At 36.4% G+C, this 16,162-nt stretch overlaps 1 protein-coding gene across 2 annotated transcripts in view; it reads right to left on the bottom strand.

The window, feature by feature from the left end:
• LOC138052108 (uro-adherence factor A-like) overlaps nt 1-15,771 on the bottom strand; it is a 32,668-nt gene extending 16,897 nt beyond the window's left edge. For both annotated transcript variants that reach the window (XM_068898482.1, XM_068898483.1), the window contains exons 1-5: nt 15,613-15,771; nt 14,927-15,336; nt 3,654-3,907; nt 2,652-3,138; nt 1-338 (exon numbers count right to left, since the gene is read on the bottom strand). The exon at nt 1-338 is cut by the window's left edge and continues 384 nt beyond it. In XM_068898482.1, the coding sequence (XP_068754583.1) occupies nt 1-338; nt 2,652-3,138; nt 3,654-3,907; nt 14,927-15,336; nt 15,613-15,637 (1,514 nt within the window). In that variant the 5' untranslated portion in view covers nt 15,638-15,771. The remainder of the gene's footprint in view (nt 339-2,651; nt 3,139-3,653; nt 3,908-14,926; nt 15,337-15,612) is intronic.
• Nucleotides 15,772-16,162: the final 391 nt, after the last annotated feature.

Genomic DNA, 16,162 nt, shown 5'->3' with positions numbered 1-16,162 from the left:
TCACTGTGACTATCTGTAAAGTCAAGTGAACGATCATTGGTTGAGCTATCTTCACAGATAGAATCTTGACTTTGGTTTGTAAAAGTAGCCACTCTGTGTTTTCCTGCAGTAAGTTCTGCCAGAAGATCAGCAGGGATTGCATCAGAAATCTTCTTCCTTTCTAGCCCTTTCTCCAAGGGTTCTTTCTTCTCCATACTTTCATCTTCATCTGAGCTGCTATCTGATGATGAATAATCGTCCATTATCGGGAGACTTGGCAGAGGAGCATCATAGCCTTGATCGTCCTCATCATCAGACTCCAACAGCAAGGGTGTACTGTGAAGAAAAGGTATTCCACCCTGGAAAAAAATGATTATATATAAAATGTAGTTAAATACAATTTAACCTAGTTAACAACGAGGAGCAAGCGTTATACTTGTGGGCGTTGTTGTTTAGCATTGCGTTGCGTCTCAGTGTTCAAGGCTGTTGCCTAACAGGAGCCCAGTAGCCTGGGGCTCCCAAAGAATAGCTCTGGGCGCCTTAATTTTTCACAGCAACACCTTTCACTTCATATGTTGGGCTCCTAAGTTCTCAGCGTTTAGCTCTGAGGGCCCCTTGGTGTTGCGTCGTATTCTCAATGTTCTTTTTTAGCATTGTGTTGTCCCTCCGAGCCTTTTTCAACCCTATTACACCCCTATCTGCAGTGCGTGCAATCAGCGGCTCCAGTTGTTAAGGTCGGTCCTTTAGCAACGGTCAGCGGTCTACTCGTCACGCATACAGCTTGGTGATATTTTGCTGTGTGGTTATCGGAGCATGTAGTTGCTGGTTTGTTTGGGATTGCATTCCCCCTCCCTCCCCTCCCATTATATATCTTGGTAGTTGGGGTGTTATAGTCTGGCACGGTTGCATCTCGGCTCATTTTATATGCCAGTTGTTTTTTTATTCCTTTATTTCAATGTTTTTCATTATTATTATTATTGCTCTTATTATTTTCACTTTAGTGCATTTTGATCAGCTTCCACTGAATGTCTTTCAGTGTGACTAGTGCCCATGTTGGTGTTGTCTTATTGTAATTTATTTATCACTTTGTCAGGGTGGCGTTTCATGGCTGGGTTGTGGATACTGCTGGCCATGGGGGTGGTTCCATCCTGCAGGGGTTGGGTTCCTGGCCAACCGTAGGGTTGTTTTGAGCACGTGGCCTCCACTTGCGACTAATGTTGTCAATTTAAAAAATGTGTTGAAGTGGTTTGCATTTTGACTCAATGTCAATGTCATTATGACATCAAGGTGCTGTGTTTGTTGTTGACCCTAAACAATCTTTTGGGAACATGAATTCAAATTTTGAATATTCCTTTACATCATTTGTGAAAACAATATACATGACATGGAAGTACTGTGGTTTGTAAGAAACCCAAGACCCACAACAATCATAGTTGTGTCAGTCAACAGAGTGCTGGACTTTGCTGTTGCACAAGTCACTGATGGTCTTCATGTACGTATGGAAAAGGGATGTCATCTCTGATAATGACCATAAAGCACAGGCCCTTTCTTATGACAGCACATGACATGAAGAAACCAGCCACTGTACAAACAGTTTGCAAAGAGTTTCAAAGAACACCTGGTCCCCATGCAGGGTTAATGATAAGATAACACTTGGCCCCCCTGTGTTTCCTTTGGTTGCATTTATCATCAGCAAATTTTCCAAAACTATAACTGTACTCTAAAATAATTTATCCCAAGACACTGGTATTCTCTGACAACCCTGGTGTTATTGTACAGTCTTATGAATCCCATTTGTGCAAAAATATTTTGCCCACTGGAAATGTGTTGCAAAATTGCTACTGTACATCACCAAACATCAAAACAACACAATTGTGTCTCCTTCAGGATTGTAAGTAACAAGATGTGAACTCAACTTCAATAAAAATCTCAAGTGCAACGTAAATTTCAGGCCCTCTAATAGGGTTCGATTAAAAAAACAGATATTGTGCAAAATTTTCAAGGCAGATTATGTGATAAGGAATGGTTATTGTGTGAAAAACTTCCTGTATGCAAATTTATTTAATTGTGTGATTTTTTCCCTGAGGTTTCAGAAAACCACTTTTGTGGATTTGTTTGCACTGTACCAATAGGCAACTCTTTTAGACTTAAAGCTAAAACCAGACCTCATAGGTGCAAAACAGGATATGTGTACTAGCGCCTTGAACTTTGATTATTCATGAAAACGAAAATTCAGAGAGTCTGCTGGTTTTTTAAGGTAAATCATCTTTAAAATGACGCCTACATCAAGGTTTTTAAAATAAAGTGTACTTTGGTAAATATTTTGTGAAAATTTAATTAGTGCCATTCTTCATTGCACTATTTCTCATGAATTGTGCGATCAGATGCGATTTGAGGTTGATTGTGCAAAATTGCACCATCGTGAAATATCGGATGCCCTGGTTAAATTTACATGTAAGTATAAACACCATGCTTGTCGTTGTTAGTCATCTTTAAGTTTAAGTTTTAATAACTATTTCAGTTAAAGAGAAGAGCAGACTTGGGAGGACACTGTGAAATTTATTGCCTAGATTACTTCTAAGAACAAGTGATGTTAAAGCAGAGGAAAAGGGTATGAGCACATTTCAGGACATTAATCAAAATTAAAAAAAAAACAATTTGCAAACACTTACCGCAAGGTGATCGACAGGAACTTCATAATAGTTCTCCTCTACTTCAACTTCCTTGGCTTTTTCGCCATCTTCTTCACTGCTGTGTGTCCTCTCAGCTATAATCTTTTCTAATGTAAGAGCACTATCAAGCGGACTGTTTGGACGATCTATGCTCCCACGCCGCACTACTGCTGCCATGATTGCACTCATCCAAGGAGACAAGTCCTGGCCATCTTCTATTGCCAGTGAAATACCTGGTCCCTCTTTAGGTGTTAATCTAAAACTATAGCTGATCTTTTTCTTATCATCAACACCCATGTCACAGCCCAGAAGATCAATAATCATGACTGCAGGATCTTCTTGGGTCTTGAAGATGTGAAGGCGATTGCCTTGTAGCACACACCAGCGTCGCTTGTTAGCCTTGGTATCTTTTAAATACCCTTGAATAACTGGTTCTTGCAAGTTTGATGTGTAGACTTCCTCCAATACTTTGGCTTCTTTCTTGAACCTGGAAGCAAGATAAGGCATTAATTTTTTTTTGCCAACTTTTTACAAAGTGAGGTAGTGAGATAATACACTGTAAGTCTGATGATAATAACAACAAAATATGCAAAAGGAATAATTTCACCATCTAAAGGGGCTGTGTCATGGGAGTGCAGTAGATTTTGTGCAGCTTTACCAATAATTACTAGCCCCTACTTGCTATGTATCTCAACAGTAAGCCTGAAATTACTTTCAAAAAGCACAAATCCAAGCTTCGTCACAAAATAATGTCTGTCTCTGTTATATGTCAAGTCACAAAAACCCCACTTGCAATCCATTTTAATCTTCTTAAATTTCGCCTTCCATGACTCCTTCTTCTTCTTCCTTCAATGTTTTAAGCAGTTTGCATTTTGGCTGCCAGTTCCTGGTTGCTGAATTTTGTGACACAGCCCCATTATAATGCACATTCTCGCAATGAAAACTCGTAGTCCTACTTGTACTCCACTTTAAAGGTCACTAATGGCAAAAAAATGTGCTAACCATCCTGTAGAAAGCTTTCCTTTGCCTGCAGATGCCCTAAAACTACCAGACCGGGCTGTCACATAAATCCCGGTACCAGTGCTTTCTTGTGGTGTTTTAGGAGGACTCGGAAAAAATGAAACTTCATTTTTAGTGTCTGTCTCCCCATCGACTGGGGAGGCCACACCAGAAGGGGAAGAAAGGCTTTTTACACTGAGACGCTCATAGATGTCATCTTCTGCACTGCTAGTACTCTGAATGGAATCCCGGACATCCTGGAGGGGAAAAATGAAAACAATAATAATGATGTAAGTCCTCACACTGGTCACAGAAATCACTATTACAATTGATCAACTGATGAGTCTTGAAATTAACGACACTTGACATTTTTATTTACTGGTCAAGAACATAAAGATTCTTTGAAATCACCACTACAGTATCTCTGTGAACATGACATTGTGAACCAGGAAAAAAAGGCCTCAATTGATATAAAATGACAATAAGGTGATTACATGTATTCCTATTAGTGCAAGTAAGGTTTCGTGATCCACAAACATTTTAACTTTCAAACAGTTCTACCGAGTAAGTTTAAATTTTTGCATTTTGGAGCATGTATTGATTACACCCTATAAACCTTGCAACAATTTATTCATGTCAAAAATTTTCATAAGAGTAAGAACCTCCACAAGGAAACAGGCCAAAATTAATTTAGTAGTACCCAAAAAAACTTATTACATTTACACACATGAATGACAATCTGCATGCCTTCAGTGTACAACCAACATTAGAAAATTTATCCATGGAAGGAATTCTGATTACTGCTTGTAACAATTTACTTTCTGTTTTGATGATCTGACTGTTTTCATATTTTGGGTGTGCCAGCAGCTCAATGGGATTAATTATCAGTTGAATTAGAATTTGTCTGCAAGTTCACAAAAGGAGGCATCATGATATCATTCTTATGTTAGCACTAATTTGAGACAGGAGGCTTGGATTCACACTAATTATTCAGAAACTTGATTAAATCACGAAAAAAGAAGCAAGATACATGTAATCATGGTTTGTAATAAAAAAATGACAAAAACTTGATCTTGTTGCAAGAACGAATTCAGTAATGTAAGTACATGTAAAACAAAGTCTTTTAAATAACACTAGACAAAATTAATATTATTTACTGAAAACAAGTGCACTCAAGAGCTTGGTGTCTTTGTCAGGAATGCTGACTGTATCCATAAAGATCAACAGACAGTGGTGACAAGTAGTTCTTTTGCCTCTGCTATGTAAACAACTCTAATTGAAAAATGTCAGAATTAAATCATTTCATTTGCATTGGTCAGATCCCTTTCACAAAGGCCTCCAAACTAAAGTCTTTTTTCAAAGCCAATATTTGCAATGAGCCAAAATATGCTAAGCAATCAACACACAAAGCACTAAAATATTTTTAAGACTTGTGAGACAACTCTTTAAAGACATGCAAGGGCATGAATCATATATTGTTACCGTAGACTTTTACAATGAAAACCATTTAGAATGCAAAAACAGAGAAAAATATGACCACAAATGAATCTAATAATGCCATTAAGCCATGCCAATACATGCCTTAAAAATTGGTTTTTTGTCACCAAATTGACGCAGTAACATGACAATTTAATAGACTGTAATTCATGACTTGGGAGTGCAAAATGTATGAAGCAACCAAAATGCTGTAGAGAACAACAAGTGCACACTTATATTGGTAAACACACGTATTAAAAAAATTAATATAATACAGTAAAATCCTGCGAGTAAGAACCTATTTTGTTAGAACCTGTTAGCCTATAATTTGTCAGTTAGGACCCCCTACAGTATAAATAAGAACCTGTTGACCCTAAAATTTGAAACTAAAAAATTTGAAGTCATTTTTGTGTGACTTTTTAAATTCTGTATTTAAATTTTATTCCAATTTTATATAACGGAAAGGGAAAAACTGGCTGCTGCATAGGGGATGAGGGCCAAATACCACTAAATTCTGTTATCTACAACAGAAAATAAGAACCTATTTAACAACCTAGGTAGCCTAAATTTCTGTTAATTACCAATATTTTATGTACGAACCTGTTTAGCCTAAATGTTAAGTAAGGTTCTTAATTTGTTTCACTGTAATTGCTTAAAACATTCTTTAAAAACTCTTATAAATTATGTGCCTAGAGCTTAATGGTAAACCTGTGATAATGAAGCAGGTTCACATTGTAGGCTTAACAGCCGAAACACAAGAGTTTTAGTGAGAGTGGAACACCACATGGATTAATTGGCTTGAATTTAAGGTGGCTCAAACCACCAGTATTAAAGTGCGTTTCACAAAACTTTTGACAAACGGTTTCCAAAGTTCGTTTGAAATTCCTAAAGTTCGCTTCGAACTTGGCAATTTCATTACGTAATTGTCAATCAAATTGTGAACTTCGAAATGAAGTTGTGAATTTCACATCGAATTTCGTTGAGAAGTTGCGAAGTTCGTCGCGAGCAAAGTTCACATCATTCAGTGTAGTTGGATTGGTAATATAACTAGAAATGAATTTAAACAAAGTGAAAAAATTTCTCAACCAAGCAAGACTAATTTTTTGATGTTTACTTCTTAAAGGTAAATTATTTGAGAGGTACGGAGCCGGGACTTCACATTACAGACAGATGGCGCGATTCGTATCTTGTTTACACTAGAAATGTAAAGACAAAAGTTGAACAACGTGACATTGAAATGTTTTGTTTCTTGCGCTATTTCTAGAATGATGAATGTCCTGAAAATAGGGTTTCTTTTTATGTCTGATAGATTTAACTGTAAAATACTTTTAAGCAACCATGCGTAGAAGTTCACACGACAGAAATTGTATTCTATTTTTAGGCAGGTGTCGGGTGACATCTGGGAATAGTCAGTTTTCAACGTTTTATAACCCATTTTAAAACCAGTAATTCGCAATCAACGTAACCACAACTTCTAAGAAAATTCCGAGAAATTTACACCGAATGGTGCAAACTTCTGTCGCGACAAACTCCTTAACTTCCCAACGAAGTTCGTGGTGAAATTCACAACTTCGTTTCTAAGTTCACAATTTGAATAACAACTATGTAATAAAATTGCCAAATTTGTAGCGAACTTCAGGAATTTCAAACAAACTTCGGAAACTGTTTGTCAAAAGTTTTGTGAAACGCACTGTAAAAGGATTGGCACTACAACAATGTTATGGTATCTTATCAAACACCAATCATTGCTGAAAAGCATTCCGTCAGTTTTATGACATAAAAGGTTACCGTGGCAACAGGAGAGCCCTGCAAAAACACCCCTATATTTTGGCTTTAGCTGCTTATACCTCAAAATCAATGCTCCACAGAATTTCTTAAATTTTGCAGAGTTCACTTTTGTGCAATGAAAAATTGGGGTCACCAAGTTCATTTTTCAGATATGAGAAGCTAAATCTAAAATATAGGGTGTTTTGCAAGGCTTTCCTGTTTCCATGGTAACTTGTTACATCACAAAAATGACTGTATCTCTTTCAGCAATAATTGATGTTTCACATGGTACAATAACATTGCCTGTTACGTGATAAGATGTTGTAGTGCCAATCCTTGTAATAACAAGGTATCTTGAAAGTGTTGAAACTGGTTTGAGCCACCTTAACACTGGCTTTAGTTTCCCTGTTTTCCAGAGAAAGTATTTTTTTGTAAACAAAGCTACAATTGCATTGTATAAAAACACAGAAGATCTTCCTGATCCCAAAGCCTGACCCCTTCATGATGAAACTCATAGTCGAGTGCTAAAGGAGCAACTTGTGATCTGCCTCTAATCAAAATGTAACCCTCCACGGGAAACAGGTAAAAAGGTGACGACACGGGCACGCGTGGGACGACATGGCATGCAAAGTGTGTTAATCGACATGCATATGCGCATATTTAATAAGCAAAGTAATGAGTGTCATGGTACCTTTTGTTTGGCACGACTTAACACGCTAACCTTTTGTTCAAGAAAGCATGTTCAACGTCACGCTAAGAGTGCGATATAACTCGATAAACTGTGCGACATGACACAGCAGTGCTCAAAGGCAAGTGTAAAGAATTAATAAACAATCAAAGGATCGTCACAGAACACCTTCATTATTGGATCAGATAAGCATGTTCACATCAGTTCGCTAACCCCCTGAAACAGCATCCTAAATAATTGATAATTATGATAAATAAAGATACCTGCATATTTCATAAAGCAACAGGAAAAGAGAAACTAGGAGCCACCTACATTATTTAGAAAACTGATAACCCTAGAGCGTAACCTCACGATCGTTCTAGAGGCTGAGCGAAAATGATCTTTTGTATTTAAAACCACACTGAAGGAAGAAAAACTTCATTGCAAAAGTTTTAACATTCATGAAAAATGATTTTCTCAACGTATATATCATTCTACAACAGTTAAACACTACGCAATAACCCTCAGTATTATTCCAACACGTGCTTCATGCTTCGATCAGTATTCGATGCCTTATTATGCGACATGAATAGTTCTTCGTTTCTATAGTTACAAAAAGACCTATATTTCACTACTCCACCGAAACTGGCACGGAAACCATCATGGAATGTGGCATAGATGACTTACACTGTTTAAATTTGGAATCAGAAGATTTGGATTGTTTGGGAAATCTAACAAATTTGTTCAATGAATGAGAAAATGAGTCAGACTCGCTCTCCGACAAGAGCAGATCTGACAAAGACACTGATGACGATAACTTTGATCTCAAAAAAGATGAAGATGTGGAGCTCATGGAGGTCCACATGTCTGAATGAGCTAAAATGCAGAAGTTCTATGCAGAAACCTGCAACTGTAAATTAGGGCCGCATGAGAAAACATAATTGCAGTCCTATCCTTACGCTCTACGACTTAGTGTTGGTGTGTCATTTCACTCACTTTGTGTGTTATTTTGCCTGCTGTTTTTGTTTTCCAAATCCTGACACATTTCTTTGTTAGAATGAACACACTCCTTTGCTTTTTTCCATGCAATATGAAACAAAAGAAAATGCTAATGAATTGTGCATTCTTACTCGCTGCTGCAGTAGCGTGTTAAACATGGCTTCTGATAGGATGCGGAAAAAAATTAAAGATTATGCGGAAATTTTTGGCCATATTATGCGGAAACATGCATTGATTATGCAGAAATTACACCGGATTATGCGGAAACTTAAACAAGTTATAAAACTAATAATTAGGCCCGTCCAATGTATTTACATGCTTACGATAAATCCGTAATCGAAATTGCAACGAATACAATCGCATTTGTGACTGAATTTTTGCCCTTTGTGATTAAATTACATGGAGGAGTCACCAATTTGCGACCAGCTTTCACCGTTGAAATAAAAGGGTTAGCAGTTGGGATTTTCCCGCAACTTTTGGTAAAATAAATAAAGCGATAAAAAATTATTTTGTTTCTCATCATGAATTTTGTTTCAATTTGGAGATAATGGAGCAAAATTGTAATACCTTTGGAGCGCGATCCATTCCCTCGATCATTGACTTTAAGTGCGTTTGATTCACCGTATTCCGGAATAAGAATACATGAAGTGATGAATTCAAAAAGGTATGTCTGGCGTTTTGAAGCAACAAGGATAATAAAGATATATTTAAAATAGCATTTTAGCAGGTGTTCGACATTTTTAATGTGAATCTCCGTAAAATCGAAGGATTTCTAACCTGTATTCCATGTAATCCTATTCCGGAATACGTCAATCGAAAGCGCCCTTAGTTTCTTATCAGTTACGTCATTTGCTGAAGTGTAACTGTTTCTCGTCCAATGGAAAGCATTGTAGGAACAAAAACTAGTGTCCAGGCTCAGTGGTGAAAAAATGCGCGGAAACTGCTTACGATCTTTCTTACGTACTTTCATCTTGCAAACGAAATGGTGTGTTTTCTTCAATGTTCAGGAAAATAAGTGTTTCAAAACAGTCAATTTCTTCGGCTTTTATGTTTTTGAGGATGTTAAGGAGCTGCTTTATCACTAATATCAGATATTTCTTCTGTTTTTTTTTGCGGAAAATATCGGAATTATGCGGAAGATGCGGATTTCAGTGAATTATGCGGATCCGCATCGCCGCATCCTGTCAGATGCCATGGTTAAAGAAATCTTCTTTTGTTTAGCATATTAAATTAACGTGCCCATGTCATCACTTTTTTACCTGTTATCCCGTTGAGGGTCAGAAATGATGGCATTAGTCATCACTACTGTGTTCTTGACATTGCTGACTACTTGTAAATATACTGTAGTCACACCTTAAACTTTCAACTTTTTTTACCAACAACTATTATAATCATTGTTATTATTGTTTCTTACTAAACTTAAATATGGTACGCAAATGGCAAGATATTAGTACATTTATTAGAAAGCTGGAATATTTGCTGGTAAAATCTTGTGAACCTAAATTATTGGAAACATGACAAATGACTCTGAATATTCAAAAAAGTAATAATTACTTTATGCAGGATAAAAATGAGCACAACGTTAGTAAAGAAAAGAGACCAAAATGGATTTAATTTTAATTAACTTGGTGAATTTTTATGGTACTGCAATTCTTTTGAGTGTACAACTTGAAAGAGTTCTTTGCAGAACTTACATGTACATGGTGCATGTAGGTAAACTAGCTTGAATGTAAATCATTTCAATTTGGCTCAAATTTGGGAAATTGATCATGGTAAAAATAATACTCACTATAAGTGCCTCAATTCATAGCATTTATAACTTAATCACATTTTTGTTATTTAAAATTACTTTTTTAAAGATATTGGATACATTTTAAATTTCCTTTTTTTTAAATTTATATGAGACATTTATTTTAAACACAGTACAGTGGATTATTTAGATAAAAAAAATAACTTGTTTACACAAATGAAACTACATCAACGTGACCTTTGGACGAACTATTAATAACAGGCCTTCTGATAGAGTGTGATGAAAAATGCAAATTGTGCGAAATTTGCAGGGCAGATTATGCGAATAGAAAGGCCAATTATGCGATAAATATTGTAACTTATGTGATTTTTTTCTGAGCAATTTTAAGCTTGTTTTTCAAGGTTTCAGGATAATAATAAAAAACATGTTTTTACTGCCCAAAAGACATTTTGAACATAAGGGAACAGTAATTATGAATCTTGATCAACATTAGTTGGGACAAGTAAAAAAAGTGAGGTCTTTTGCACTATTGGTGCACCACGTTAAAAGTTGAAAGGACACAGCTAACATGCCAAATGAATGATCAATAATTATTAATATTCCTGTATGCTACGACTAGCTTCTTACGCTTTGTTTTTGTGTGCAGTATTATATTTCTGAACAGATTTGCTAATCTGAACAAAGGGCATGTTTGTGTTACACCAATTGGCGACTCTTTAAGAATGAGACTCATACCAGGCCCCCCATGTGCAAAATAATGCCTTGAACTTAGAATATTTACGAAATTGAAGGTAACAAAGGCTTTTAGCCGTTTTCCAAGGTAAATCATCTTTAAAATGGGGTATTTATACAGGAACTCCTAAGAAACTTGTTGATTTATGTTTTATTTTATGAATTTTGTGCGTTCTTTTGTGACTTATGCGATTTTTCGTGAATTGTGCGATCGGATGCGATTTGAGGTTGATTGTGCGAAATTGCACCATTTAAACAATAGAGTGTTTCTGTCGAGGAACTATCAGCTGATAGTTGCCCCGCGGAAATTTGATGTTCTTAAAACAAATATTTGCCCGAGAAGCGAAGCTTCGAGGGCTAATATGCTAGTTTTAAGAACATCAAATTTCCAAGGGGCAACTATCAGACCGATAGTTTTCCGAGACATAAACACTCTATTGTCTTTATTGTTCACCACTAAATTTTCTTCCGCGCGCCAGTTGAAAAACAGTCAAAACCCACTTAATGCAGATCAATCAAATATTTATTCATGCGTACAGGCTGTCACAAATGTCAATAATTCGCAGCGCACATTGGCTAAAGAATAGCATACAACTGTCAACTGTTTTTTCAGCGTACGACTACTATCCATCCGGGTATTTTCCTCGGACGGGCACTATGGGCTGATAGTGTCTCTCTGCGGACGAACACTATCACGTCACGTGATCAATTTAAACCAATGAGAATCGGAGAAAATTTAGTGGTGAACTATAACGCATAATATCACAAGGCCTGTAATGAGGACACCATTTCAATACTGGATATTTTGGCCTGACCTACAATAGCTACTTCTTCTTAGAATAATCAATGTCCATAGGTTTTGGAAAGCCACAATGTGGGCAACTCCATCCATCATCTTAAACACAAAAATAATTATTGTTTAAGAGCCAATTTCTCCTGACAAATAGCAATTCATAAAGCTTTGGTGCAAAGGGCAAAGTTTTATAACTAAAGAGAACAATATGTTTAACAAATACAAGGAATTATGAAAGCTGCAATTTGGGCTGTTAAGTTTGAGGGCTTTTGTGGAATGAATGCTAAAGCTCTTTCAAAACATGTAACGTAACATCCAAATCCATATAATACTACAGTACAAGTTCCTTGGACCGGCGCAAGTGTAATTTTTACCTTTTGAAAAGCTACATACTTTGGACCACATACAGGTTTCTGTAGGGGTAGCCAGAGCAGCTTGTATTGTTACATGTATGCTGCACCCCTCATTCATTGTAATTCAGTCTCTCAGGCTACAAGGAAAGGTCTTCTTTCCTCTGGGAATTAACTACAAATATCCTGTCATGGTTAAGTTGCCTTTCCCCTAGTTATCATGAGAATGGTAAACATCATGTTGTATCAAGCTTCTCTTCAATACATTAATTTAAGAAAACATACAGTAAGTCATAAAAACAGTGATTGCATGTAACAATGTAAAAACAAAGCAAACTTTTTTTCTGGGAACATACAACGAAGTTTCCAGGAAAAAGATCCCGCATATTATTTGATATGACCCTACCACATGGGCCAAACAACTCCGACCAAAATGTCACAACTTGCTTCCATGCTTCTCAGGTCTGGAACCCTTATATATCAAAATTATGCTGTACAAATTGCATTGAAGCTGTCCAAGGAAGACCCACAAAATTAATTCTAAGGATCAATGATAAATATAATGTTAAGATGAGGAAACTGAACTTGCTGGCATTAGAGAATAGAAGATTTTTAGCAGACGTAGTATTTTTATTCAAAGTTTCAAATGATCAGTATACAATCAATTTCGATGGAAAGGTTGTTATTTTCTAGAGACTGTGATAGAGGATATTTGTTCAAGAGTATGAACTCCCTTGATCTTGTAACTAAACAGAGTAATCTGTGAATGGAACCAAATTCCAAAAATGAAATAAGGTCTTCCTCCTCAGTTATTTCTTTTAAATCTAGGGTATTTAAATTTTTAGCCGAAAGACAATGATTGTGTAATTTATAATCTCTCTTCTTGGGTATTGACAGGGAGTTTCCCTAGTATGGTGTATTGTGAACTTTTTGGAGGTTTCCCTTTTCTGCATCAATTGGCTTTTTTTCTTTTTATATTGTAGAATAAATTTGAATAAATAAACAACTTGAAACAGTGAACTTGTGCTTGAACAAATCAGTGGAAACTTGTTGGCAAATGAGCATTGCACAGGTGCTGAATGCATAGCCTCTAAAATAACTGCTCTATCTAGGCCCTGGTGACAGCAACAAACTAAAAAATACAGAAAATACATGTAAATGATATACATGTATTGCTTTTCCAAAAATTAAGGGAAACAGGAAGAGTTCAGGAAAAATGAAATAATAGAGAGTTTTTGTTTGACATACAGTAAATGGCAACTACATTGGAAGAGCAAAAAGGTAATCATGTGAAAGAAGCAAAAATTTAATATTCTTTTTGGAATTCAAATTTCAAATGTATATACAAGAAAATTCGTCTTTAAACAATTTGGCTCCCCGTCATGTCAGAGAAAAGCACTGCTGGAAAAATATATTTTTATATTTTTATACTTTTTATCTTCTTCCTTCAAACATTTTAAACTCTAAAGCCATTATTTGTGAAACATGTCTGCTTGTTACAAAAAGCTGGTATAAGAATACATTTCCAAGACAAGAAATGGCAAATTTACTTCAAGGTTTTCATTCCTGAAATGTTTTGTTATTCAGACACAAAAGAAAATGTTATGCCACAAATTGAAGAAAGTTCTGAAATGGATGTCAGGTTCTTTGATGGTGAATGCCGTGACTGTGCGGACCTTACTTTCGTAACATGATCTGAAGAATCTCAAAATATCTTATCTCGGGAGCTTAGGATAAGCTGTGGTCGTGATAAATACAATATAAATTACGACAAGTCACTGATCTTGCCATTAGGAGTAACATCAAACTTCTGCAAGGGAACATCCTTCCTGCAGGCACAAACTTCACAAACTAGGATTACTCTTGCTGTAAAAACAAACTTTCTGCGTTTACTTCACTGAAGCTAAAATAATTACACCTTCAAAAAACTAAACGTAAAAGTTCTGCTTGTAAGGTGAGCGTTAAATAACTTATCAATTTAAAGATAGCCAAAACCACAAATTTGAAACTAAAAAGAGGCAGTCATGCATTTTACAGAACTAGAAAATTCCATAAATCAAAACGAACTGAATGAGTGCAACGACACGAACAGCGTTGCAAATGGTAGATTCTTATTTCAAGAAATTGTATTGGTAATCTACACTTTTAATTAAGTTATCAATACATATGAGAATTACAAGCTTGAATAATAATTATACGTGTCGGTTTGATAATTTAGCATATAAAAAAGCCATGACAAAAGATCTATTGTCGTCAGAAAAACTTCAACTCACTTTTGCTTTCACGCGAGCAAAAAAGTCTAATTTAATGTCAAAAGAACAGATAAATTATGGAATACTTGCTCAACAAAATCGTATCCAATTCTAATCACATCATGTGCATTATCAACACTGAAATCTACTTTGAATACCGATTGCTTGAAGTCCAACCAATGAAGTCTTTAACAAATGGACAAATTTACGATAAATTTTAACGATATCGTTCACTGCTGCTTGTGTGTTCAAGGGTACGTGTTCCAGATCAAAAATAGGTGCAGAATTTATTGAACATTAAAGAGATTGCAATGTTTTATTTTAAAATTTCTATTCGCCCCAGGAAGACCTACATGCAGTTTTCTCTGAATAATAAATTTGGTCACGTACATGTAGTACCGGGCCAAGAAAAAGACAAATTCAAAATTAAATCTAAAAGGCTGTGACAAAGGATAAGAAACTTCGTGAACACTACATGAGAAAGACTTACCTTTGGATTTGTCGCGATTCCTGACCTTGGAAGATACAAGCCTCCATATTGCGTCCCCTTTTCTCCCAAAATCACGGTTTGGGGAGCATACGTTTTGTATAAATTTGCAACTCTCGACAGCTCACGTTGCTGTGATGCAAATTCAACTGGATCTAACGGTTTCTCGTTGTTATACGGGCTGCCCTCGTCTTGAGCGTTGCTTCCGGAAAGGACCGCATCGTTCTGGTGTAAACGGGATCGGTAAACTTCACCGAAATTTGCTGGTCTCGGGGGAAGTGATGGAGGCTTCGAGACGCTTTCTAACCTTCTAAGAAATTCAACTCTTTGTCTGTTCGCTTCGTCGCTCAGCGATTCACTACCAAGAACTACTCGGAGAAAATCTTCCAGTCCTGGTAGTGTTTGGTTGATAGCTGTAGATAAAAAAAATGGTTAACAACTTTAATGCGTCGAAACGTAAAAACAATTTGCAGTGAAAGCATTTCATCCCGTTAAAACAACGTTGATTAAACGATCGCTTGAATTTTGCGTGTTTTCAATGAAATTACAAAAACAAGGCTTGGCTCGGAAGAGAATGAAGATAGCAAATAAGAAATATGGACATAATGCATCGACCAAAGACGTGTAAACCACTGCTTCCAACACGTCGCAATAGCCCGCACAACAAAGTTCGCAAAAGACAATCTCACCGATAAAGCGATCATGTTTATCCATTCTGGTTCATCTAACCAAACCGAAAATTGCATTGTCCAAATCAACCCATTTTGTCCTTCGGTCGACGCTTTAACAAAAATTATCCCACTTGAAATTCAAACGAGTCATCAACTCTACCGCCATGTTTTCCTAACCCGAGAGAAAAACTGTGCGGTGTTGACTTTGTGATCAGCTGACCAATAGTTCGCCTTCTCATTGGTCAGTTCCGTTCCGACCTCTTGGGCTGTTGCAGTTCGCTGTTGTTCGCTGTTGCATAAAGACACAACCTTGAAAAATCAGTTAGCAGGAAAATGTGATATTCGTGAAATAAGGAAATATCTTGAGCCTTTTAGAGAAACCTTTCGGCGCCAAAAACAGTCAGATTTTGTTCTAAAACCAAGCTGTTGGCACCCTTTTAACATTTTGTTTGCATAACCAATAAATGGGACGGTACATGAGAAAAAATATATCACCAGCTGTCAAAATGTGTGCCAAAAATCGAAATTGAAGTCGCGGGGAAAATAAAACGCGAATCGCTTACTTTAG

This window comes from Montipora capricornis, chromosome 6, assembly GCF_036669925.1.
Source record: "Montipora capricornis isolate CH-2021 chromosome 6, ASM3666992v2, whole genome shotgun sequence".
Classification (NCBI taxonomy): Eukaryota; Metazoa; Cnidaria; class Anthozoa; order Scleractinia; family Acroporidae; genus Montipora; species Montipora capricornis.
Note: the sequence above shows the minus strand (reverse complement) of the source record. Positions and strands in the feature narration are given on the sequence as shown.